General features: G+C 40.3%; 1 protein-coding gene across 1 annotated transcript in view; it reads left to right on the top strand.

Moving 5' to 3' along the window:
- The window catches only part of LOC139760622 (HEAT repeat-containing protein 5B-like), a 135,477-nt gene that overhangs the window by 68,517 nt on the left and 39,625 nt on the right, over positions 1 to 27,335 (top strand). The window contains exons 21-26 of the mRNA XM_071684019.1: positions 5,430 to 5,523; positions 11,262 to 11,410; positions 15,723 to 15,918; positions 20,562 to 20,831; positions 21,061 to 21,223; positions 22,460 to 22,581. Coding sequence (XP_071540120.1) covers positions 5,430 to 5,523; positions 11,262 to 11,410; positions 15,723 to 15,918; positions 20,562 to 20,831; positions 21,061 to 21,223; positions 22,460 to 22,581 — 994 coding nt within the window. The remainder of the gene's footprint in view (positions 1 to 5,429; positions 5,524 to 11,261; positions 11,411 to 15,722; positions 15,919 to 20,561; positions 20,832 to 21,060; positions 21,224 to 22,459; positions 22,582 to 27,335) is intronic.

Genomic DNA, 27,335 nt, shown 5'->3' on the forward strand with positions numbered 1-27,335 from the left:
AACAGCAGATGAATACTGTGGCGGAAATTATTTCTTTTTCTCAAATATTTGTGAATTTCTCCTATGACCCCATAAAGTTTAAGTTGATAATCAAGTTTTGATGAGGTGGCAATATAATTGTTAAAGAGTTAAGGATCATTGGTGAGAAATTATTTTATAGAATACATCCACTTGTATTCCAAGTGCTAATTGTATTATGGTAGACAGTATTGCGATTTAAATCAGTGTGTTGTAGAAAGGAGGAGAAGGAGCTGGATTAGATACCTGCTGGATTATATATTTATATATTTTATATCTTTTCTTTTTTTTAAATATTTCCCATTAGCGAGGTAGGTAAGGAACAGAGGATGGGCCTTGAGGTTGAGGCAATTTCGTTCTTCTTTTGAAAAAAAAAAAAAAAAAAAACGAGAGGGGAGGTTCCAGTTCCTCTTTGTCGCTACTACGACATCGCAGGGAAATTATCCCTGGGGATAGGGGAGAAAGAATACTTCCCACGTATTCCCTGCGTGTCGTAGAAGGCGACTAAAAGGGGAGGGAGCGGGGGGCTGGAAATCCTCCCCTCTCGTTTTTTTTTTTTTTTTTTTTTTTTTTTTTTCTTCAAAAGAAGGAACAGAGAAGAGGTCCAGGTGAGGATATTCCCTCAAAGGCCCAGTCCTCTGCTCTTAACGCTACCTCGCTATCGCGGGAAATAGCGAATAGTATGAAAAAAAAAATATATATATATATATATATATAAGTTTGTTGAGTATTCCTGGTAAATTATATGGGAGGGTATTGATTGAGAGGGTGAAGGCATGTACAGAGCATCAGATTGAGGAAGAGCAGTGTGGTTTCAGAAGTGGTAGAGGATGTGTGGATCAGGTGTTTGCTTTGAAGAATGTATGTGAGAAATACTTAGAAAAGCAAATGGATTTGTATGTAGCATTTATGGATCTGGAGAAGGCATATGACAGAGTTGATAGAGATGCTCTGTGGAAGGTATTAAGAATATATGGTGTGGGAGGAAAGTTGTTAGAAGCAGTGAAAAGTTTTTATCGAGGATGTAAGGCATGTGTACGTGTAGGAAGAGAGGAAAGTGATTGGTTCTCAGTGAATGTAGGTTTGCGGTAGGGGTGTGTGATGTCTCCATGGTTGTTTAATTTGTTTATGGATGGGGTTGTTAGGGAGGTAAATGCAAGAGTTTTGGAAAGAGGGGCAAGTATGAAGTCTGTTGGGGATGAGAGAGCTTGGGAAGTGAGTCAGTTGTTGTTCGCTGATGATACAGCGCTGGTGGCTGATTCATGTGAGAAACTGCAGAAGCTGGTGACTGAGTTTGGAAAAGTGTGTGGAAGAAGAAAGTTAAGAGTAAATGTGAATAAGAGCAAGGTTATTAGGTACAGTAGGGTTGAGGGTCAAATCAATTGGGAGGTGAGTTTGAATGGAGAAAAACTGGAGGAAGTGAAGTGTTTTAGATATCTGGGAGTGGATCTGGCAGCGGATGGAACCATGGAAGCGGAAGTGGATCATAGGGTGGGGGAGGGGGCGAAAATCCTGGGGGCCTTGAAGAATGTGTGGAAGTCGAGAACATTATCTCGGGAAGCAAAAATGGGTATGTTTGAAGGAATAGTGGTTCCAACAATGTTGTATGGTTGCGAGGCGTGGGCTATGGATAGAGTTGTGCGCAGGAGGATGGATGTGCTGGAAATGAGATGTTTGAGGACAATGTGTGGTGTGAGGTGGTTTGATCGAGTAAGTAACGTAAGGGTAAGAGAGATGTGTGGAAATAAAAAGAGCGTGGTTGAGAGAGCAGAAGAGGGTGTTTTGAAGTGGTTTGGGCACATGGAGAGGATGAGTGAGGAAAGATTGACCAAGAGGATATATGTGTCGGAGGTGGAGGGAACAAGGAGAAGAGGGAGACCAAATTGGAGGTGGAAAGATGGAGTGAAAAAGATTTTGTGTGATCGGGGCCTGAACATGCAGGAGGGTGAAAGGAGGGCAAGGAATAGAGTGGATTGGAGCGATGTGGTATACCGGGGTTGACGTGCTGTCAGTGGATTGAATCAGGGCATGTGAGGCATCTGGGGTAAACCATGGAAAGCTGTGTAGGTATGTATATTTGCGTGTGTGGACGTATGTATATACATGTGTATGGGGGGGGGTTGGGCCATTTCTTTCGTCTGTTTCCTTGCGCTACCTCGCAAACGCGGGAGACAGCGACAAAGTATAATAATAATAAAAAAGAATATATGTGGAATTTATTAAAAAAGGGGGTGACTGTATTGTTGACTGGTTGGTAAGGTTATTTAATGTATGTATGACTCATGGTGAGGTGCCTGAGGATTGGCGGAATGCGTGCATAGTGCCATTGTACAAAGGCAAAGGGGATAAGAGTGAGTGCTCAAATTACAGAGGTATAAGTTTGTTGAGTATTCCTGGTAAATTATATGGGAGGGTATTGATTGAGAGGGTGAAGGCATGTACAGAGCATCAGATTGGGGAAGAGCAGTGTGGTTTCAGAAGTGGTAGAGGATGTGTGGATCAGGTGTTTGCTTTGAAGAATGTATGTGAGAAATACTTAGAAAAGCAAATGGATTTGTATGTAGCATTTATGGATCTGGAGAAGGCATATGATAGAGTTGATAGAGATGCTCTGTGGAAGTTATTGAGAATACATGGTGTGGGAGGAAAGTTGTTAGAAGCAGTGAAAAGTTTTTATCGAGGATGTAAGGCATGTGTACGTGTAGGAAGAGAGGAAAGTGATTGGTTCTCAGTGAATGTAGGTTTGCGGCAGGGGTGTGTGATGTCTCCATGGTTGTTTAATTTGTTTATGGATGGGGTTGTTAGGGAGGTAAATGCAAGAGTTTTGGAAAGAGGGGCAAGTATGAAGTCTGTTGGGGATGAGAGAGCTTGGGAAGTGAGTCAGTTGTTGTTCGCTGATGACACAGCGCTGGTGGCTGATTCATGTGAGAAACTGCAGAAGCTGGTGACTGAGTTTGGTAAAGTGTGTGGAAGAAGAAAGTTAAGAGTAAATGTGAATAAGAGCAAGGTTATTAGGTACAGTAGGGTTGAGGGTCAAGTCAATTGGGAGGTGAGTTTGAATGGAGAAAAACTGGAGGAAGTGAAGTGTTTTAGATATCTGGGAGTGGATCTGGCAGCGGATGGAACCATGGAAGCGGAAGTGGATCATAGGGTGGGGGAGGGGGCGAAAATTCTGGGGGCCTTGAAGAATGTGTGGAAGTCGAGAACATTATCTCGGAAAGCAAAAATGGGTATGTTTGAAGGAATAGTGGTTCCAACAATGTTGTATGGTTGCGAGGCATGGGCTATGGATAGAGTTGTGCGCAGGAGGATGGATGTGCTGGAAATGAGATGTTTGAGGACAATGTGTGGTGTGAGGTGGTTTGATCGAGTGAGTAACGTAAGGGTAAGAGAGATGTGTGGAAATAAAAAGAGCGTGGTTGAGAGAGCAGAAGAGGGTGTTTTGAAGTGGTTTGGGCACATGGAGAGGATGAGTGAGGAAAGATTGACCAAGAGGATATATGTGTCGGAGGTGGAGGGAACAAGGAGAAGAGGGAGACCAAATTGGAGGTGGAAAGATGGAGTGAAAAAGATTTTGTGTGATCGGGGCCTGAACATGCAGGAGGGTGAAAGGAGGGCAAGGAATAGAGTGAATTGGAGCGATGTGGTATACCGGGGTTGACGTGCTGTCAGTGGATTGAATCAAGGCATGTGAAGCGTCTGGGGTAAACCATGGAAAGCTGTGTAGGTATGTATATTTGCGTGTGTGGACGTATGTATATACATGTGTTTGGGGGGGTTGGGCCATTTCTTTCGTCTGTTTCCTTGCGCTACCTCGCAAACGCGGGAGACAGCGACAAAGTATAAAAAAAGAAAAAAAAAAAATACATATATATATATATATATATATATATATTTATTTGTTTTTATATGTATTATACTTTGTTGCTGTCTCCCGCGTTAGCGAGGTAGTGCAAGGAAACAGACGAAAGAATGGCCCAACCCACCCACATACACATGTATATACATACACGTCCACACACGCACATATACATACCTATACATCTCAACGTATTCATATTTATACACACACACACAGACATATACATATATACACATGTACATAATTCATACTGTCTGCCCTTATTCATCCCTGTTGCCACCCCGCCACACATGAAATGACAACCCCCTCCCCTGGCATGTGCGCGAGGTAGCACTAGGAAAAGACAACAAAGGCCACATTCGTTCACACTCACTCTCTAGCTGTCATGTATAATGCACCGAAACCACAGCTTCCTTTCCACATCCAGGCCCCACAGAACTTTCCATGGTTTACCCCAGACGCTTCACATGCCCTGGTTCAATCCATTGACAGCACGTCAACTCCGGTATACCACATCATTCCAATTCACTCTATTCCTTGCACACCTTTAGTTCCAATTCACTCTATTCCTTGCACACCTTTCACCCTCCTGCATGTTGAGGCCTCAGTCACTCAAAATCATTTGGTATACATGCGATTGTCCAATCGCATGTTTACCAAATGGCGTCCTAGCTTCGTCTCTTCGATGTATATCAACTGACTGTTATATTTCTCACTTGTGTCTCCCCTGATGATGTGATTATTACACGAAATTGCACTTGGGAACTTATCGTATTTCATTTTCCCCATGGACTCATAGGAATATCTTGATCACGCGCAAAATTGTGATCCTTTCCAATATATTATATATTTTTTTATACTCTGTCACTGTCTCCTGCGTTAGTGAGGTAGCACAAGGAAACAGATGAAAGAATGGCCCAGCCCACCCACATACACATGTATATACATACACGTCCACACACGCACATATACATACCTATACATCTCAACGTATACATATATATACACACACAGACATATACATATATACACATGTACATAATTCATACTGTCTGCCCTTATTCATTCCCGTCCTCACCCCGCCACACATGAAATGACAACCCCCTCCCCCTGCATGTGCGTGAGGTAGCGCTAGGAAAAGACAGCGAAGGCCACATTCGTTCACACTCAGTCTTTAGCTGTCTTATATAATGCGCCAAAACCACAGCTCCCTTTCCACATCCAGGCCCCACAAAACCTTCCATGGGTTTTTTTCAAATTTTATGCACCTAGTTGCCATTTCACAGCTCATTGAGGTAGCACCAGGAACAGATGACTGAGTCTTTAAGCAAAAATAATTGTTTAGTTGCTCCTGTTCCTTCCTTTAGAAAGTTGGTAGAGAGAATATCCAATCCCTCATTCTCTTGGTTGTCATCTGTGGCATGCAGGAGGTGCTTGGATAGTGTTCTATTTTATCCCAGGGATAATAAAAGTTGATATTTCTGGTAAAAATTTAGTAGATACTGGTAACATTTTAACTTGCATGTACAAATTCTCCTTTTATTGGTAGGTTGGTGCTGCACTGCGACCTGCATTTGCTCCAGAAACGGCTTCTCATGTGACTGCTCGTGCCTGTGAAGTCTGCAGTGCATGGATATGTTCGGGTACTTATGTATTGAACTCTTTTTTGAGACATTTTGAAGATGTCATTGTTTGTTGCTGGTGTTGTTGTAATGTTTTGAGATCAGCTTTCTTGGATAAAAAAAGTAGTCTTTTTCACTGATTATTAATATGGTTTACAGGAAATACAGGTCATGAAAAGGTACTGTCTGTATGTTTCCTCAAGTTGTCCTTCAGTTTAAAATATACTGTATGAGGTTAAGTAATTTTAGAGGTCGGGTCAAAAATCATCTTCATTACTCTATAACATCCTAAACCTATATCTTCACTATACTCCATATCTTCATTATAGTCTCATCCTTGCTACTTTTGTAGCTGCACTATAACCTTATCTTTAGTGCACTTTTGTCCTCAATACATCCTTATTTGATTTACATCCTTATCTTCAGCTTACCCTTATCTGCACTATGCCTTTATTAGTCAGTGCTGAAGTGATCTTTTCTGTAGCCTCATCTTCACAACAGTCTTCACTTCACCATACTCATATCACTACACCCTTGATACTACTGGCCTTTGACCTAACCAATAAGTGCATGATCAGATGTTGTCCTCTGTTAGATATGTGCAGTCAAAGGATTATCTTCCTTTCACCATCATCTTCACTGCACCCTTAGTACCACTGACCTTAAAGCTTGTCCTTACAGGAAAGATTAAAAGTCCTTACAGGAAAGATTAAAGGTCATCCTCACTCTAATTTTTCCTCCACCCTCACTTTCGCTACATTCTCATCATAAATAGTTGTTGACTTTACGCTTACAGTTCAGGTCAGAGGCCATCTTCACTACACTTCTTTCTACCTCAGGTTGACAAAAGTTGATAAAAGATAGAAATAATCTTAGGTACGAGGCCAGTACACAAATCGTAAACTTGACCATTTTACTCCAGGGCCTCAGGTTATGACAGGGTTACATTCCTGGACTTCTGACTCATTTTGAAAACATTGAAACTCTTATGTGAAGGGGGATTATGTTCTTGACCAAACTTTTTCCCAATCTGATGTCTATAGGTGGACTAAACTTCCTGAAATGTATCACCCATCATGTACTGTATCACTTTCCCATTAAGTAAACTGGATGATAATTATCCCTCAGAAAGTGGTTGACTTCATATGAGACATGATTTTGGAGGAAGTTGACCTCGTATGAAAACCAGTCACTAAATTAGCTGCTCTGCCTCGAGGTGATATATATGTAGCTTTTAGTACTTGTAGTGGCATCCCATGCTTTTCTTCCAGATGCTACAGGCCTTAATTTTTTCCATATATTGGTCATTATATGTGGAGATGTCAAGGATGCCTGCACGAGATCTTTTCTCCTTTGTTACAAGATTGTTTCTGTTGCACTGTCAATCATACTAGCTAATAGAAATTTATGATGTAAAACCAATACACATGACAGCATGAGAATGAGGGTGAGTGGATGTTGCCTTTCTTTGTCTCTTTCTTGGCACTATCCAGGGCCTCTTAGAGAGGGGTGCAAGGGATACATCATTCCCGGGCCCGGGTTTCAAAAGGGAGCCCAGGAATTTCCTGGGATCTCATAAAATGCAGAAAATCAACAGAGTGCTCCTTTCCACCCCTCTCTCATCTTCCATACCCTTTTTGGCCTTACAGCTCATGGCATAAAACCATAGTGGAGAAAAACAGGATGACTAATGGAGAAGGGAAGGGGGCTCAAATGAACCTTTGCACCCCCTGATGAGATTCCTCTTAGGGGCCCTGGCACTACCTAATTGATACAGGGTGTGGCAATGCTGTTTCCTGTAGGGTGGGGTGGTGTGGGAATGGATGAAGGCGAGCAGATATGAATATATATATATATTTTTTTTTTTTTTTTTTTTTTTGCCGGTCTCCCGCGTTTGCGAGGTAGCGCAAGGAAACAGACGAAAGAAATGGCCCAACCCACCCCCATACACATGTATATACATACGTCCACACATGCAAATATACATACCTACACAGCTTTCCATGGTTTACCCCAGACGCTTCACATGCCTTGATTCAATCCACTGACAGCACGTCAACCCCGGTATACCACATCGCTCCAATTCACTCTATTCCTTGCCCTCCTTTCACCCTCCTGCATGTTCAGGCCCCGATCACACAAAATCTTCTTCACTCCATCTTTCCACCTCCAATTTGGTCTCCCTCTTCTCCTCGTTCCCTCCACCTCCGACACATATATCCTCTTGGTCAATCTTTCCTCACTCATTCTCTCCATGTGCCCAAACCACTTCAAAACACCCTCTTCTGCTCTCTCAACCACGCTCTTTTTATTTCCACACATCTCTCTTACCCTTACGTTACTTACTCGATCAAACCACCTCACACCACACATTGTCCTCAAACATCTCATTTCCAGCACATCCATCCTCCTGCGCACCACACTATCCATAGCTCACGCCTCGCAACCATACAACATTGTTGGAACCACTATTCCTTCAAACATACCCATTTTTGCTTTCCGAGATAATGTTCTCGACTTCCACACATTCTTCAAGGCTCCCAGAATTTTCGCCCCCTCCCCCACCCTATGATCCACTTCCGCTTCCATGGTTCCATCCGCTGCCAGATCCACTCCCAGATATCTAAAACACTTCACTTCCTCCAGTTTTTCTCCATTTAGACTCACCTCCCAATTGACTTGACCCTCAACCCTACTGTACCTAATAACCTTGCTCTTATTCACATTTACTCTTAACTTTCTTCTTTCACACACTTTACCAAACTCAGTCACCAGCTTCTGCAGTTTCTCACATGAATCAGCCACCAGCGCTGTATCATCAGCGAACAACAACTGACTCACTTCCCAAGCTCTCTTGGGATAGGGGATTAAGAATACTTCTCACGTATACCCTGCGTGTCGTAGAAGGCGACTAAAAGGGGAGGGAGCGGGGGGCTGGAAATCCTCCCCTCTCTCTTTTTTTTTTTTTTTTTTTTCCAAAAGAAGGAACAGAGGGGGCCAGGTGAGGATATTCCAAAAAAGGCCCAGTCCTCTGTTCTTAACGCTACCTCGCTAACGCGGGAAATGGCAAATAGTTTAAAAGAAAAAGAATGAAATATATGTGTGTGTATGTTTGGGCTTAACTCTATAAAATGATTTCTTTGCTAACTTAAGGGATTTATCAATGAAAGATCTAGGGTACTTTAACTTAGATCCAATAGAATATATCTTCTCAAACTCATCAATAAACTCTGGACTGCAAATACGTAATGCTCAAAGGAACATAGATTGAAATGATGATAATGTAACTCTGTCATGTTGAGATGAGTAATGATGGATATATGAGCATACATTGGTAGGTTTTCCCTTGAGTTAGCAAAGAAATCATTTTATAAGAGTTGAGCCCAAACCTCCCATTGACATCAAGAATCTTTTTGTTCACCCTTTTGATAATGATTTTACTTTACTTCCCATGTTGCTGAAATCCTTTAATGTAAATGTTGCCTTCAGCAACAATAATACTATAAAGAATATCTTAATCAGGAATTCACCAGAAAATTCTCCTGAATGCATCTATAAAGTGCCATGTAGAAATTGTGTTAAGTTTTATGCTGGGCAGACTGGTAAGGATCTTTCTGTTAGACTTAAGCAACATAGATATAGTATAAGAATGGGACAAGAAACAAATGCCTTGTTTAATCATGTTAAAAACTATGATCATTGTATTAACTGGAGCAATGCCATCTCCGTTATTAACTCTAACTCTATTGCCACGAGAAATATCTTTGAATCTTTTATTATTAGATACACAAAGAATTATTATCTTAATATTAGTGATGGTCTATACAAATTTGATAACTTTATAGTTGATAAAATTTGTAAAATGATAAGTTTATGAACACTCGTTGTCTGTTGGACAATCGCATTTTACCAAATGGCATCCTAGCTTCATCTCTTTGATGTATATCAACTGACTGCTATATTTCTCTCTTGTGTCTCCCCTGATGATGTGATTATTACATGAAAGTGCACTTGGGAACTCATCACGTTTCATTTTCCCTGTGGACTCATAGGAATACATATACATACACATACACAGCCATATACATTTATATACATGCACATATTCATACTCGATTGCCTTCATCCATTCCTGGTGCCACCCCACCCCACAGGAAACAGCATCACCACCCCCTGCGTCAGCAAGATATGCCAGGAAAACAGACAAGGAAGGCCGCCTTTGTTCACACTCAGTCTCTTGCTGTCATATGTAATGCACCAAAACCACAGCTCCCTATCCATATCTGGGCCCCACAGACCTTTCCATGCTTTACCCCAGATGTTTCACATGCCCTGGTTCAGTCCATTGACAGCATGTCAACCCCAGTATACCAGATCATTCCAATTCACTCTATTCCCTGCATGCCTCTCACCCTCCTGCATGTTCAGGCCCCGATCTCTCAAAATCTTTTTCACTCCATCCTTCCATCTCCAGTTTGTATTCCCTCTTCTCCTTGTTCCTTCCACCTTTGTCAAACTTTCCTCACTCATTCTCTTTGTATGTCCAAACTATTCCAACACACCCTCTTCTACTCTCTCAACCACACTTTTTTTTATTACCACATCTCTTTCTTACCCTTTCATTACTTACTTGATTGAACCACCTCACACCACAAGTTGTCCTCAAACATTCCATGTCCAACTCATCCACCCTCCTCCGTGCAATCCTATTCATAGCCTATGCCTCGTAACCATATAATATTGTTGGAACTACTATTCCTTCAAACATGCTCATTTTCGCTTTCTGAGATAATGATCTCTCTTTCCGCACATTCTTCATCTCTCCCAGAACCTTCCCCCCTCCCCCACCCTATGACTTGCTTGCACTTCCATGGCTTCATACACTGCTAAGGCCACTCCCTGATATCTAAAACACTTTACTTCCTCCAATTTTACTCCATTCAGACTCAAATTGTGATCATGATATCAAGTGCTGTTTTCTGTTGTTTTTAATGTCTTTCTTTAGAAATTTAGTTATCACTTTATTATGCTAATACCTGAAACTTAAAGTTATCTCTTATTAGGAGAGCCAAACTTCCTCCTCCTTTATCATCTTCCCCCTCCTCCATACTGTTATGTGCCCAAAGAGACAGAAAATGTAAGATCTTATCTCATTCATAACCTTTGTCTCCACAACTCCAACATTATCAGGAGAATTTTTTCTGATGCAGTTCATGAATTCCAACTCTTTACCATTTACTAATAATCCATGAGCATTTGCATTTAATATTTTCAGTCTTCCATTACCATTCTCATACATTCCTGACATCTCTGCAACACTGGCAGGGATGGTCTGTTCTCTTGCTTCTTTAGGCATCTTCTGCTTTTTTTTTCCCTTCTGACTGTCTTCTCTGCTTTTTCCTTCTGTTCCTATGTTCTCTCAATTTTTATTCTAAATTTTCTTCTAAATTTCAGTGTTTTTTTGAGTTTCTTAGCCTGTCTTAGTATGTTCTGGCCAGATAATTCTAAATCAGATGTAACAATAAATGGCTATCCCTTTATGTCTTGATTACAACCACCAATATTTTTTATTCCCTTTATCGTGTGTGTGTGTGTGTGTGTGTGTGTGTGTGTGTGTGTGTGTGCTGGTTTTCTTGTTATAATTGTAAGCCGTTGGCTAAGGTTAGTAATATTAGATTACATTTTGTCTATACCTTGTTGATGAATCATTTGCTTTATAATTGGAAAAGGATTTTTCAGTTTCCTTTATTCTTTTCCAGGTGTTGCACGGGATCTGAATGACCTTAGAAGAGTTCACCAGCTATTAGTGTCTTCCTTGGCTAAACTGAATAAGGGTAACACCAAGGGATTGTATAATGAAAGTGCTGCCACTCTTGAGAAACTTGCCATACTAAAAGCTTGGGCAGAGGTTAGTTAATGCATAAACAAAAGGTGACTGTAATATTTCAATTTTTTGTATAAGGCATGAGGTCTTCAGATTTTGTTTCCCATTATAAGATTCAGTGAATAAATATGAATGTAAAGAATGTGTACAAACAAGTAAACTGACATACACTGTATTGCCATGATGCAGCAGTGAAGTTAATGCATAGATCCCCAGTGGATACCTAGCACGGGTGGTGAAGGGAGGGTGAAGTTAGAGCTCAGGAATGAGCCTTAGGCAAACGTTCAGTAACGACACATCAGTATTAATGAAAGAAATGGATATAAAAGTAAAGGATATGTACAAACAAGTGAGCTACCACACCTCATATGGCTGTGTTGTAGTCATGAAGTTAACATGTTGATCCCCCATTGGAGGCAGTGGTGGGGTGGAGGAAAGATGGAAGAGGGAGATACAGCAGGAAAGTGAACCTCATAGTGCAAATTCTTTAAATGACACTTATCAGTATTTATTTGTTTATGGATGGGGTTGTTAGGGAGGTGAATGCAAGAGTTTTGGAAAGAGGGGCAAGTATGAAGTCTGTTGGGGATGAGAGAGCTTGGGAAGTGAGTCAGTTGTTGTTCGCTGATGATACAGCGCTGGTGGCTGATTCATGTTAGAAACTGCAGAAGCTGGTGACTGAGTTTGGTAAAGTGTGTGAAAGAAGAAAGTTAAGAGTAAATGTGAATAAGAGCAAGGTTATATTAGGTACAGTAGGGGTGAGGGTCAAGTCAATTGGGAGGTGAGTTTGAATGGAGAAAAACTGGAGGAAGTAAACTGTTTTAGATGTCTGGGAGTGGATCTGGCAGCGGATGGAACCATGGAAGCGGAAGTGAATCATAGGGTGGGGAAGGGGGCGAAAATCCTGGGAGCCTTGAAGAATGTGTGGAAGTCGAGAACATTACCTCGGAAAGCAAAAATGGGTATGTTTGAAGGAATAGTGGTTCCAACAATGTTGTATGGTTGCGAGGCGTGGGCTATGGATAGAGTTGTGCGCAGGAGGGTGGATGTGCTGGAAATGAGATGTTTGAGGACAATGTGTGGTGTGAGGTGGTTTGATCGAGTAAGTAATGTAAGGGTAAGAGAGATGTGTGGAAATAAAAAGAGTGGTTGAGATAGCAGAAGAGGGTGTTTTGAAATGGTTTGGTCACATGGAGAGAATGAGTGAGGAAAGATTGACCAAGAGGATATATGTATCGGAGGTGGAGGGAACGAGGAGAAGTGCGAGACCAAATTGGAGGTGGAGAGATGGAGTGAAAAAGATTTTGAGTGATCGGGGCCTGAACATGCAGGAGGGTGAAAGGCGGGCAAGGAATAGAGTGAATTGGATCGATGTGGTATACCGGGGTTGACGTGCTGTCAGTGGATTGAATCAGGGCATGTGAAGCGTCTGGGGTAAACCATGGAAAGTTGTGTGGGGCCTGGATGTGGAAAGGGAGCTGTGGTTTCAGGCATTATTGCATGACAGCTAGAGACTGAGTGTGAACGAATGGGGCCTTTGTTGTTTTTTCCTAGCGCTACCTCGCACACATGAGGGGGGGAGGGGGATGGTATTCCATGTGTGGCGAGGTGGCGATGGGAATGAATAAGGGCAGACAGTGTGAATTGTGTGCATGGGTATATATGCATGCGTCTGTGTGTGTATATATATGTGTACATTGAGATGTATAGGTATGTATATTTGCGTGTGTGGACATGTATGTATATACATGTGTATTTGGGTGGGTTGGGCCATTTCTTTCATCTGTTTCCTTGCGCTACCTCGCAAACGCGGGAGACAGCGACAAATCAAAATAAAAAAAATATATACATAATCAGTATTTATGGTTCCTGTCTTTCCCTTTAATATTTGCTCACTCCACATTAGCTAGGTTGTGCCAGGAACAGACAAGTGGGCTTCACTGGAAAAATGCTCACTCAGCTCCTTCTGGAAGATTTGATTAAGGAAGGGAGGCTTTCTATGACATGCAGGAGATATGTGGGTAGCATTCTTTCTTCCCCCTCCACAGGGATTTACGGTAATCATTTATACATATTTACACATATTTACCTTCTCATTTATTTCCTGCCCTAGGAGTCCATTCTGTATATTTACACTTTTACATATATTTTTCATTATTTTCATATGTGTTTACACTTTAGAATTGCTTCCAGGGAGTGTCGGTCCATCAAACAAGCACCTACAATGATCATGGTAACACTTGGCAGTGATACAGATATCAAAATATTATGTTAGTAGGGGCTCAAGTTAAACACACAAGCATTAGCTCAATAGCACTCAGTGATGACTCATGGCATCTACATAAATCATCATATGATGAATCTGAAAGATGTTCTGTTCATTTCAAGATATGATAGCTAATCAAACTTTCCAGATATGATAGTTAATCAGATTTTCAGTGGAATATTTCATGTACCTGAAAAGCTATCTGATCATTTAAAGATGGGTAGGTAAGTTAATTATTTTTGAAACACAGTTGCAGTACCTATAGTGACCAAGTTAACTCTTGGCAGCAGTACAGATGTCAAGATACTGACCAGCTGCCCTCATGAACATGTTTACATTAATAGATCATCAGGACACATAAAGCAGCCGGGATAAACCATGGAAAGGCCTGTGAAGCCTGGTTTTTGTCCATTACACATGACAGTTAGAGAATGGTTGTAAGCAAATGTGGCCTTTCTTTATTCCTGGCATTACCTAGCTAACTTAGGAAATGGCAGTCAAATCAAGAAAAAAAGTGTCTTCATTTTGCTTACCAGTACATAATCTGATAATGCCTGCTTCCTATTTACCCACTCCACCCACAAATATATGTCCCTCTTTTTAAACCACGTATTCCCCATCACCAACTCCAAAAGCTGTTCACCATTTTCACTCACATGTGTGGCGTGGTGGTGATGGGAATGAATGAAGGCAGCAAGTATGAATATGTACATGTGTATATATGTATATGGCTGTGTATGTATATGTATGTAAACGTTGAAATGTATAGGTATGTATATGTGCATGTGTGGGTGTTTATGTATATGCATGTGTACATGGGTGGATTGGGCCATTCTTTCGCTTGTTTCCTTGTGCTACCTCTCTAATGCAGGAGACATTGACTAAGTATATTAGAAAAAAAATTATTACCCCAAGCCCAGTTTTTATGAAAGAATCCCGGTGTTTCCCAGGACCTTCCTAAAGGCTCCTGCAGCTCAAGGCTGCACTTCACCCAGCCGAAGGGAAATATAGACTCCCTTGGAATGAGAAGTTCTTTGGTAAGACTGTACTCCCAGTGATATAGCCTTGCCAAAGATGACTTTCACTTACAGTGTAACTTCAAGTAGGCAGAGTCAGGTATTAGTTACATTTGCACTAACAGTCACCCTCCTCACATAGTAATTATTTTTTATTATATATCATCCATATCCATCTGGAATTCACTTCTTTATGCTCTTTCACACATTATCTCAAATCCTACTTCAAGAGGAGTGCCACCCCTTCCTTTGCTGTCACCCTAGATTTTGCCTCTTAAGAGATTCCCAAACCATTCTTCACACCCTTACTCTGAAGTTAGTTTCACTCACATTCAGAACATCATGGGATCTCTCCACAGACATACTACCTCTCTCACCATTCTCATTCTAGTTGCGTTCAGCCTGAGCCTATGAGAAGGATGAGCACGCCTCACTTCTGTTCCATCTTTTATAAAGGGGAATACAAAAAGGAGAGGTTTTTAAGCTCCTGCCCTTGCCATTTTAGTTACCTTCTCAGACACAAAGGGAATATGAGGTTAGTATTTTTTTTAAACCACATTCCCGGAAATAAGGGAGAAAGCGTGCATTTGTAATCTCTTCACTTATGTTTGGGTACGTTTGTTCTTTGTTGAGTTACAACCATGGATATCATGTTGAGTTACAGCCTTGAAATATCAGTTTTGTTAAGCCTGATTTACAGTTTATGAGCATTGTAAAACAGTGGTAGAGTGATGCAATTTATATATAGGGACATTAATGTAGTTTTGCAGCTGAATAGATTTAGTGGGCATTGATTGTCATGTTTTAACATCTAGATCCTGTGCAGTGTCAGAGATTGGTTAAAGCTGATCTTTCTCTTGGTTGCTACGCCTAATATTGTAGTATATTGGATATTAGATTCTAACACTGCATATATGTCCAAACAAAAATTTTCAGTGATATATGTGTTGGTTGTTTAGTAATTTTAGAGAAGATTCGTTTAGCTGGAGTGTTGATGAATATGTTATAAACTTCTGACTGCTAGCCATAGATGAATTTACTGTTGTTGCTACAGGTATATGCCGTTGCCCTGAAAGGTGCTGGTGATGAGAAGATGGATGATCATGTAGAGGATGACAGACCAGAGGCAGAAACCTCCACACAACCATCTGAGGAGAGTTTATTAAGTTTAGTGCAACCAGAACTGGTGGCTCTGTCCAAGTCTTGGTTAGCAGCTTTGAAGGATCATGCTTTACTTTCCTTACCACCAGGTAGGTACCTGTTCCTCAATACTGCTTCAAGATTTGTTGAATTTTCTCAGCTATACTCCTTGCATGATTTATATACTTAGTATGTTCAAACTAAGTAACACATCTGGAATACAGTACAGAATAACCTCAGAGATTTATGTTTCTAAAGTTCAGAAACTTTTAGAATTCAGATGATTTCAAGCCTCAGGACCTTGATTTCAAAACTCTTAAAGTTTTCTGAAATTCCAACATATGATCACCATATGATCACCGATGAGTTCTCACGTAAGTTGTTGTAGTTGGTAGTTTCACCATTCTTAAGTCTGGTTGCTGTGCATGCCTGCTCAGGAGACATATTTGGTTTGATGTTACCTTGGCACAGTTTGGTGATCTCAAGCAAGTATTTTACTCTATTTAACCCTCATTATGACTCCTACTCAGCAGAAACTGAGTGTTGGTGTCTCAAAGAAGATCAGTAATGAGAATCATAGGCAGAAATTCCCTATGTCAGATAAAAAAGTGGAATGTTGAAGAAGCCAGAGAAGGACATGTCATTGCATCATGTATGTGAGCAGTATATGTTGGAAATTTTGACCTAAGGAAGGTGATAAAATCCATTAGTTCAATGCTGTGATTGACAAACGCAAAAGTTTTGATGTGGTTATTACTGCATACTGCAGCACAGACTTAATTCTTCAGACTTCATTTACAAAATTGCTGTTTGGAGGGAGACTTAGAAATTTCATTTTGCAAGTTTCCTGCAAAACAGCCAGAAAGACTGTCCAATACTAGTAGAAATAAGAAACATGTTTGGAGTATTTGTAGAAACATTTAAAAGTGATTGGACACATGGCTGAAGTCATTAAAAATCTCAATCATTTCTCGTATCTCCTTCCTATAACTGAAGAGCCCTGGCTAATTTCTTCATTCATTTTTATTCTCACCCTGTTTCCTTTTAGCTGAGATGGCCATGATTTGGTCATAAGCTGTTCACTATAAAAAAGAAAAAATTTGGGATATTAGTGAATGGTTTTCAATGAAAATATTAGTGCATCAAGGTTGTGGTCATTCAGTGTTTTTGTAAGTGGAGATTTCTTGTGATGAAAATGAGGTTGGGTGATTGAATTGTGGTACTTAATTGTGGAGAAATAGAATTGAAGTTGCTACATTTGTTTTATGCAGGTGATGTTATGTTGCTAGCTGAATTAGAGGAAGATTTAGGTAGAACTGCAGACCAGTTCAATGATTTGTGGAGGAAGAGAATGTCAAAAGTGTGTACAGATATAGGTAAGATTCTAGTTTTTGAAAAGGATGGGAATTTAGATTGTATGACTAGTTTACATAGTGAATAACTGGAAGTTTACATCAGTTTAGATAGATGGGGGGGAAGTGTAGTAAAGATGTTAATGGGAAGGCTGAATTTAAATTGGAAGTACTGTCTGGTGATTGGAAAGAATATAAGTAAAAAAGTAAGTATGCAAGGTTGCACAGAGGGGCCCTTGTCCCAACACTGATGAATGGCTATGAAACACAAATGAATATAGATTAAAAAGGTCAAAAGTAAGAGCAGTAGTGATGGGTGATTTGCATAGTATGATTGGAATTAGGTAGATTGATATAAGAAGGTTATGTGGTGTGAAGAATCATTAGAATGGCACATGGATGGAAGTTCTTTAGTATGGTATGACCATGTAGCAGATGATAGTTGACCAAAGAGAAATATTGTAGAACAGTAGAAAGTACATTATGGAAGAAATGTTTAGATGCAGTGGGAGAGATGGTTGAGGCTATGGATACAGTATTTTAGATGTTAGAGGAATGATTCTATATGAAATAGATTGGAAGCATTTTGCATATGGAAGAATTATGAATGGAGAATTTGATCTCAAATGATAAATTAGTGTACTGTTCATAATGGAAAATTAAGTGCTTTTCGAAGTATGGAAATCCATGTTTCACATTAACACTCTGCAAAAGGGTTGAGGATGTGTCTATGTGTGTGTTGTGAAGGCTGTTTATACTTAATCCACCCTGTGGAATTACAGATGGAGTCATGATAATAGAGATGAAAGATATATGTTGGGAGTTGGGGAGGAATGGGATGTATTTAGGGAAGCAGTGATGGCTTGTGCAAAAGATGCTTGTGGCATGAGAAAGGTGGAAAGTGGGCAGATTAGAAAGGGTAGTGAGTGGTGGGATGAAGAAGTAAGATTGTTAGTGAAAGAGAAGAGAGAAGCGTTTTGATGATTTTTGCTGGGAAGTAGTGCAAATATATGGGAGATGTATAAAAGAAAGAGGCAGGAAGTCAAGAGAAAGGTGCAAGAGGTGAACAAGAGGGCAAATGAGAGTTGGAGTGAGAGAGTAACATTAAACTTTAGGGAGAATGAAAAGATGTTTTGGAAGGAGGTAAATAAAGTGCGTAAGACAAGAGAACAAATGGGAATATTGGTGAAGGGGGCTAATGGGGAGGTAATAGCAAGTAGTGGTGAAGTGAGAAGGAGATGGAGTGAGGATTTTGAAGGTTTGTTGAATGTGTTTGATGATTGAGTGGCAGATATAGGGTGTTTTGGTCGAGGTGGTGTGTGAAGTGAGAGGGTTAGGGAGAATGATTTGGTAAACAGAGAAGAGGTAGTAAAAGCTTTGGGGAAGATGAAAGCCGGCAAGGCAGCAGGTTTGGATGGTATTGCAGTGGAATTTATTAAAAAAGGGGATGACTGTGTTGTTGACTGGTTGGTAAGGATATTCAGTGTATGTATGGCTCATGGTGAAGTGCCTGAGGATTGGCAGAATGCATGCGTAGTGCCATTGTACAAAGGCAAAGGGGATAAAGGTGAGTGTTCAAATTACAGAGGTATAAGTTTATAGAGTATTCTTGGGAATTTATATGGGAGGGTATAGATTGAGAGGGTGAAGGCATGTACAGAGGATCAGATTGGGGAAGAGCAGTGTGGTTTGAGAAGTGGTAGAAGATGTGTGGATCAGGTGTTTGCTTTGAAGAATATATGGGAGAAATACTTAGAAAAACAGTTGGATTTGTATTTAGCATATAAGGATCTGGAAAAGGCATATGATAGAGTTGATAGAGATGTTCTGTGGAAGGTATTAAGAGTATATGGTGTGGGAGGTAAGTTGTTAGAAGCAGTGAAAAGTTTCTATCAAGGATGTAAGGCATGTGTACGAGTAGGAAGAGAGGAAAGTGATTGGTTCCCAGTGAATGCCAGTTTGCGGCAGGAGTGTGTGATGTCTACATGGTTTTTTAATTTGTTTATGGATGGGATTGTTAGGGAAGTAAGTGCAAGATTTTGGGTAGAGGGGCAAGTATGCAGTCTGTTGTGGATGAGAGGGCTTGGGAAGTGAGTCTGTTGTTGTTTGCTGGTGATACTTTGCTGGTGGCTGATTCAAGTGAGAAACTGCAAAAATTGGTGACTGAGTTTGGTAAAGAGTGTGAAAGAAGAAAGCTGAGAGTAGATGTGAATAAGAGCTAGGTTATTAGCTTCAGTAGGGTTGAGGGACAAGTAAATTGGGAGTTAAGTTTAGATGGAGAAAATCTGGGAGTGGATTTAGCAGCGGATGGAACCATGGAAGTGGAAGCGAGTCTCAGGGTGGGGGAGGGAGCGAAGGTACTAGGAATGTTAAAGAATGTGTGGAAGGTGAGAACGTTATCTCAGAGAGCAAAAATGGGTAGGTTTGAAGAATTAGTGGTTCCAACAATGTTATATGGTTGTGAGGCATGGGCTATAGATAAGGTTGTGCAGAGGAGGGTGGATGTGTTGGAAATGGAATGCTAGAGGGCAATATGTGGTGTGAGATGGTTTGATCGAGTAAGGAGTGAAAGGGCAAAGAGAGATGTGTGGTAATAAAAAGAGTGTGGTTGAGAGAGCAGAATCGGGTGTATTGAAATGGTTTGGTCACATGGAGAGAATGAGTGAGGAAAGATTGACAAAGAGGATATTTGTGTCAGAGGTAGAGGGAACAAGAAGTGGAAGACCAAATTGGAAGTGGAAGGATGGAGTGAAAAAGATTTTGAGCGATTGGGGCCTGAACATACAGGAGGGTGAAAGGCATTCAAGGAATAGAGTGAATTGGAACAATGTGGTATACTGGGGTCGACATGCTGTCAGTGGATTGAACCAGGGCATGTGAAGCATCTAGGGTAAACCAAGGAAAGTTTTGTGGGGCCTGGCTATGAAAAGGAAGCTGTGGCTTTGTTGCATTACACATGACAGCTAGAGACTGAGTGTGAACGAATGTGGCCTTTGTTGTCTTTTCTTAGTGTGACCTCGCATGCTTGCGGGGATGGGTGTGCCATTTCATGTGTGGGGAGGTGGCGGCAGGAATGGGTGAAGGCAGCAAGTATGAATATGTACATGTGTATATATGTACATGCATACATATGTATACGTTGAAATGTATAGGTATGTATATGTGCTTGTGTAGGCATTTATGTATATACATGTGTATGTGGGTGGATTGGGCCATTCTTTCATTTGTTTCCTTGCGCTACCTCACTAACCCGGGAGACAGCGACCAGTATAATGAAGAATAATATAAATAAGTTATGTGCCTAAGTCTCACCTGAATAATACGGGTTCCAAAATCTTTGAAGGATGCACTAGCACATTACAGAAATGAGTGGTAGCTGTTTTTCTTTTTTTTTTCCTCAGAATTTTCTAGTCAGCTGCCACATGATGGAGGAGCATTCTATTCAAATGAGTGTGTGGAGGGTGTACGACCTTACTATCGTAGTGCTTGGCCTCCCATGCTGTATGCTGCAGCCCTATGGCTTAGTTCTGGAGGTTTTGATAAAGCTGGGGGAATTGAGAGGGAAGAGTTAGATACCAACTCCACGGCAGCAGCTATAGCACCAAGCACAACCACAACAACCACAAAAAGTCCAGAGGCTCTAAATACTGACCGCTTCTACCTTCTTTTAGGTAGGTAAAAGAGTAGTACTTTGCTTTATTTGTTATTATACAGTCATCAACTTAAGATGTCTTGGTAGGTGGATAATGTATATCTCAACTAGGAGTCATATATATATATATATATATATATATATATATATATATATATATATATACATGTATATAATTGAATTCATAAGTGGTGTCTTGTCACAGTTGTCTTAATGTACAAGTAATTTTTTCTTTTTGTGTATTTCAGGAATATGTTTAGAGTGGCTCTGTAGTCCTGTGCACAGTGATGACCCTGAACGCAGTGTGGTGTGTCTGCGATCTTTAGAAACGTTATTGTCGTCCCCCTGGCCAGCAAAAATTGTTGGTCCTAATGCTAGCCTTACTACTGAAATTGCTACAGTAATGCATAGGTAAAGAGTTGTGAAATTACAGTATAATGTGAAAGAGGCACCACATTATGCAGAAACTCTTGTTTGGTTAAGGAAGAATTATGGGAAGAGAGGAACGTATAGGAGTTGTAACTGATAAGAAGAGAGTTGGGGACTGAATGCTGTAGAATATTTTTGTGTTTTAGGGATGTAAAGTGGTTATAAATACCAGATACCATGGTTGTCAGGTGCTTACGTGATGACATAATGTGTCACGTCAGGAATGATAATTTGACTAGTGTATCATCACTGAGCTTGCAAACTTTATGTGCCTGTACAGCACCAAGTAAAGTAAGTTTACTTTGTTTTTGTTTTTCTTAATTTTTCTTGGTATTTCCAATTACTTGACAAGTGTGTATATATATTTATATTTATTTATTCATTTTATCATACTTAATCGCTGTCTCCTACGTTAGCAAGGTAGGACAAGGAAACAGACGAAAGAATAGCCCAACCCACCCACATACACAAGTATATGCATAAAGGCTTACACATGCACATATACATACCTATACATTTCAACATATACATGCATATACATACACAGACATACATATATACTTATGTATGTACTCATACTTGCTGCCTTCATCCATTCCCATCACCACCCTGCCACATATGAAATACACACCCCTCCCCCCGCGCACGCACGAGGGAGCATTAGGAAAAGACAGCAAAGACCACATTCGTTCACACTCAGTCTCTAGCTGTCATGTGTAAGGCACCGAAACCAGAGCTCCCTTTCCATATTCAGGCCTTACAAAACTTTTCATGGTTTACCCCAGTTGATTCACATTCCCTGGTTCAATCCATTGACAGCAAGTTGACCCCCTTTAGTTTTGATTTTCTCAAAAAAGGAATATTCCCTCTAAGTCTCGGTCCTTTGTTCTTAACGCTACCTCGCTAATGTGGGAAGTGGCCAATATGTATGAAAAAATATATGTATATAAGTGGATGAGCCATTCTTTTCCTGTTTCCTGGTGCTACCTCACTGATGCAGGAAACAGCAATGATGTATAATAAGTAAATGAAAAATGAATATATGTGTATTGTAAACCCCATATTAGGGGCATCCCAAAATATTCAGGGCATCATAGTTTAAGATATAAGTTACAGTTTATTAGATATTAGTTGATTTGGTATTTACAGTAATAAAGTTGTTTTTGTAGATTGTGTTAGTATAGTTTTCATGTGAACATGAGTATTTTGTTTCTTCAGACAAGTTTTGAGCTCAGACCATACCGACGTGCACCAGTCTGCAGTGACAGTTGTCTCACTCGTGGTGAAATCTACACAGCATGCTCTCGATGAGGAGAAAAGAAAGAAGAAGAAACATAAAGGTAATTATTATGATATAATCCACCTCAATAAACAAAACATCCTTTGTATGGAGAATGTCACTCATGAGATCTAGTTGTTCACTGTTAGAGACTGCAGGACCATATTTCACTCATTTTTAAAAGAATATTCCTTGATCCTACCTTATTACAAGGGAAAATTGAGTTCAGTGCTTTTTGTTCCACCCATAGTAAGCACTGTTGTCTTCACTTCAGTTTTGAACTGATATTACTTTCTTCTTTTATTAGTGTTTTATACCAGTAAATTCATTGTGGTAGAATAATTAGCATTAGTGAAAGGGGGTATTAGATTGAATCAGAATTTTTGAGATGGGCATGGTAGTGAGACAAGGCTGTATGATGTCACCCTTGATTTTCAATGTACGTTGTTTAAGTCCAAAGTGGAGTTCGGCAGGAGTCTTTTCCTAAATGACCTCCCATTGCCTTTAGCAAACTACAGCATGTACTTCCTTTCATATGCAGATAACCTTACAGTCACATTACAATACCCTGACACTATAGTATTACAACAATTATGCAGCTCTACATTACACAATTGGAGTAATGGTTCATCCATTACAGAATGTCAGGAGCTAATTACAAAGTGAATAGAAAAGTACTTTGGGAAGTGCTGACTTTGATATGCTTAGTTGAACACTGCTTGCTGTTCAGAGCTTTCAAGATGTCAGATTTTGGTAAAAGTAGGGAAAACTATGACAGAAGTGTTAATCTTCTTACACAGTTTATTCTGATACCAAACCTGATTAGTTTTATAGCTATTTGATTAACCCCTGTTGACCCACTGGTTGACCCAATAGTTGATGTCATCTGGTCCTCAGAAGGATTATCTGTTTAGATTACTTTTAGATGCTTCTTCCTTAGGTCCACATTAATAGGATCATGCTAAAAAAAAATCACTTTTCATAAGCATGGCAGTAAATTCTTATGTCTAAATTCTCATCATAGAAACTATTGTTGCATTAGCTGTACAGTATGATTAGTTAATGCTTTTGAGGGAATTTGAAAATTCGTTATGTTTTATGTTGGGGGCTTGTTTATGCAGTATTGTTGAAGTGATTGCTGTGAGACTATATATCCTTATCAAGTGTAGCTGCCTTCTCAGTGTCTGGAGGATGCCATGCCTTGATAAAAGACAAGTTAGTGGCTACCACACACTTTGAAGGCTGCTGTGCTTTATTGTTGAGCTGCGATACCCAAAGTTACATTGTAAAGTGCAGAAAAGCAATATTTTGAAGATAGATTTGTTTATGTTTCTTTTAGAGTGAGCTGTGAGTAAATATAACCATTCCATACTGGTTTGTTGTGTTAGGGACTTCAGGTAGATATCCTATCAAGATCAAGTTTTCTTACGTGGTTTTGCCATTTAGTGGTAATTATGACATCTGTGAAAGTAATATGTTTGAATATGTAATATACTAACAACCATATTCCATTCATTTGATGTTATTTAGCACTGTTTTTTGTTTTTGGACCAGAGTTAGTTTTATAGTCCTTCTTAAGCTGTATCATCAGCGAACAACAACTGACTCACTTCCCAAGCTCTTTCATCCACAACAGACTGCATACTTGCCCCTCTTTCCAAAAGTCTTGCTTTCACCTCCTTAACAACCCCATCCATAAACAAATTAAACATCCATGGAGACATTACGCACCTCTGCCACAAACCAACATTCGCTGAGAGCCAGTCACTTTCCTCTCTTCCTACACGTACACATGCCTTACATCCTTGATAAAAACTTTTCACTGCTTCTAACAACTTACCTCCCTCACCATATATTCTTAATACCTTCCACAGAGCATCTCTATCAATTCTATCATATGCCTTCTCCAGATCCATAAATGCTACATACAAATCCATTTGCTTTTCTAAGTATTTCTCGCATACATTTTTCAAAGCAAACACCTGATCCACATATCTTCTACCACTTCTGAAACCACACTGCTCTTCCCCAATCTGATGCTCTGTACATGCCTTCACCCTCTCAATCAGTACCCTCCCATATGATTTCCCTGGAATACTCAACAAACTTATACCTCTGTAATTTGAGCACTCACTCTTATCCCCTTTGCCTTTGTACAATGGCACAATGCAAGCATTCAACCAGTCCTCAGGCACCTCACCATGAGTCATACATACATTAAATGACCTTACCAACCAGTCAGCAATAGTCAACCCCTTTTGCCTTTTGCGACAAAGCAAGATAAATAAGATAAAATATTTTTTATATTATTATTATTTTGCTTTGTCGCTGTCTCCCGCGTTAGTGAGGTAGCGCAAGGAAACAGACGAAAGAATGGCCCAACCCAGCCACATACACATATATATACGTACACGTCCACACACGTAAATATACATACCTATACATCTCAACGTATTTGTTGAATGTGTCTGATGACAGAGTGGCAGATATAGGGTGTTTTGGTCGAGGTGGTGTGCAAAGTGAGAGGGTTAGGGAAAATGATTTGGTAAACAGAGAAGAGGTAGTAAAAGCTTTGCGGAAGATGAAAGCCGGCAAGGCAGCAGGTTTGGATGGTATTGCAGTGGAATTTATTAAAAAAGGGGGTGACTGTATTGTTGACTGGTTGGTAAGGTTATTTAATGTATGTATGACTCATGGTGAGGTGCCTGAGGATTGGCGGAATGCGTGCATAGTGCCATTGTACAAAGGCAAAGGGGATAAGAGTGAGTGCTCAAATTACAGAGGTATAAGTTTGTTGAGTATTCCTGGTAAATTATATGGGAGGGTATTGATCGAGAGGGTGAAGGCATGTACAGAGCATCAGATTGGGGAAGAGCAGTGCGGTTTCAGAAGTGGTAGAGGATGTGTGGATCAGGTGTTTGCTTTGAAGAATGTATGTGAGAAATACTTAGAAAAGCAAATGGATTTGTATGTAGCATTTATGGATCTGGAGAAGGCATATGATAGAGTTGATAGAGATGCTCTGTGGAAGGTATTAAGAATATATGGTGTGGGAGGCAAGTTGTTAGAAGCAGTGAAAAGTTTTTATCGAGGATGTAAGGCATGTGTACGTGTAGGAAGAGAGGAAAGTGATTGGTTCTCAGTGAATGTAGGTTTGAGGCAGGGGTGTGTGATGTCTCCATGGTTGTTTAATTTGTTTATGGATGGGGTTGTAAGGGAGGTAAATGCAAGAGTCCTGGAAAGAGGGGCAAGTATGAAGTCTGTTGGGGATGAGAGAGCTTGGGAAGTGAGTCAGTTGTTGTTCGCTGATGATACAGCGCTGGTGGCTGATTCATGTGAGAAACTGCAGAAGCTGGTGACTGAGTTTGGTAAAGTGTGTGGAAGAAGAAAGTTGAGAGTAAATGTGAATAAGAGCAAGGTTATTAGGTACAGTAGGGGTGAGGGTCAAGTCAATTGGGAGGTGAGTTTGAATGGAGAAAAACTGGAGGAAGTGAAGTGTTTTAGATATCTGGGAGTGGATCTGTCAGCGGATGGAACCATGGAAGCGGAAGTGGATCATAGGGTGGGGGAGGGGGCGAAAATTTTGGGAGCCTTGAAAAATGTGTGGAAGTCGAGAACATTATCTCGGAAAGCGAAAATGGGTATGTTTGAGGGAATAGTGGTTCCAACAATGTTGTATGGTTGCGAGGCGTGGGCTATGGATAGAGATGTGCGCAGGAGGATGGATGTGCTGGAAATGAGATGTTTGAGGACAATGTGTGGTGTGAGGTGGTTTGATCGAGTAAGTAACGTAAGGGTAAGAGAGATGTGTGGAAATAAAAAGAGCGTGGTTGAGAGAGCAGAAGAGGGTGTTTTGAAATGGTTTGGGCACATGGAGAGAATGAGTGAGGAGAGATTGACCAAGAGGATATATGTGTCGGAGGTGGAGGGAACGAGGAGAAGAGGGAGACCAAATTGGAGGTGGAAAGATGGAGTGAAAAAGATTTTGTGTGATCGGGGCCTGAACATGCAGGAGGGTGAAAGGAGGGCAAGGAATAGAGTGAATTGGAGTCATGTGGTATACAGGGGTTGACGTGCTGTCAGTGGATTGAATCAAGGCATGTGAAGCGTCTGGGGTAAACCATGGAAAGCTGTGTAGGTATGTATATTTGCGTGTGTGGACGTGTGTATGTACATGTGTATGGGGGGGGGGGGGGTTGGGCCATTTCTTTCGTCTGTTTCCTTGCGCTACCTCGCAAACGCGGGAGACAGCCACAAAGTATAAAAAAAAAAAAAAAAAAAAAAAAAAAAAAATAATTCATACTGTCTGCCTTTATTCATATATATATTCATATATATATATTAATTTATTAAATATATATATATATATATATATATATATATATATATATATATATATATATATATATATATATATTAATTTATTAAAAAAGGGGGTGACTGTATTGTTGACTGGTTGGTAAGGTTATTTAATGTATGTATGACTCATGGGGAGGTGCCTGAGGATTGGCGGAATGCGTGCATAGTGCCATTGTACAAAGGCAAAGGGGATAAGAGTGAGTGCTCAAATTACAGAGGTATAAGTTTGTTGAGTATTCCTGGTAAATTATATGGGAGGGTATTGATTGAGAGGGTGGAGGCATGTACAGAGCATCAGACTGGGGAAGAGCAGTGTGGTTTCAGAAGTGGTAGAGGATGTGTGGATCAGGTGTTTGCTTTGAAGAATGTATGTGAGAAATACTTAGAAAAGCAAATGGATTTGTATGTAGCATTTATGGATCTGGAGAAGGCATATGATAGAGTTGATAGAGATGT

The sequence above is a fragment of the Panulirus ornatus genome, chromosome 3, assembly GCF_036320965.1.
Source record: "Panulirus ornatus isolate Po-2019 chromosome 3, ASM3632096v1, whole genome shotgun sequence".
Taxonomy (NCBI): Eukaryota; Metazoa; Arthropoda; class Malacostraca; order Decapoda; family Palinuridae; genus Panulirus; species Panulirus ornatus.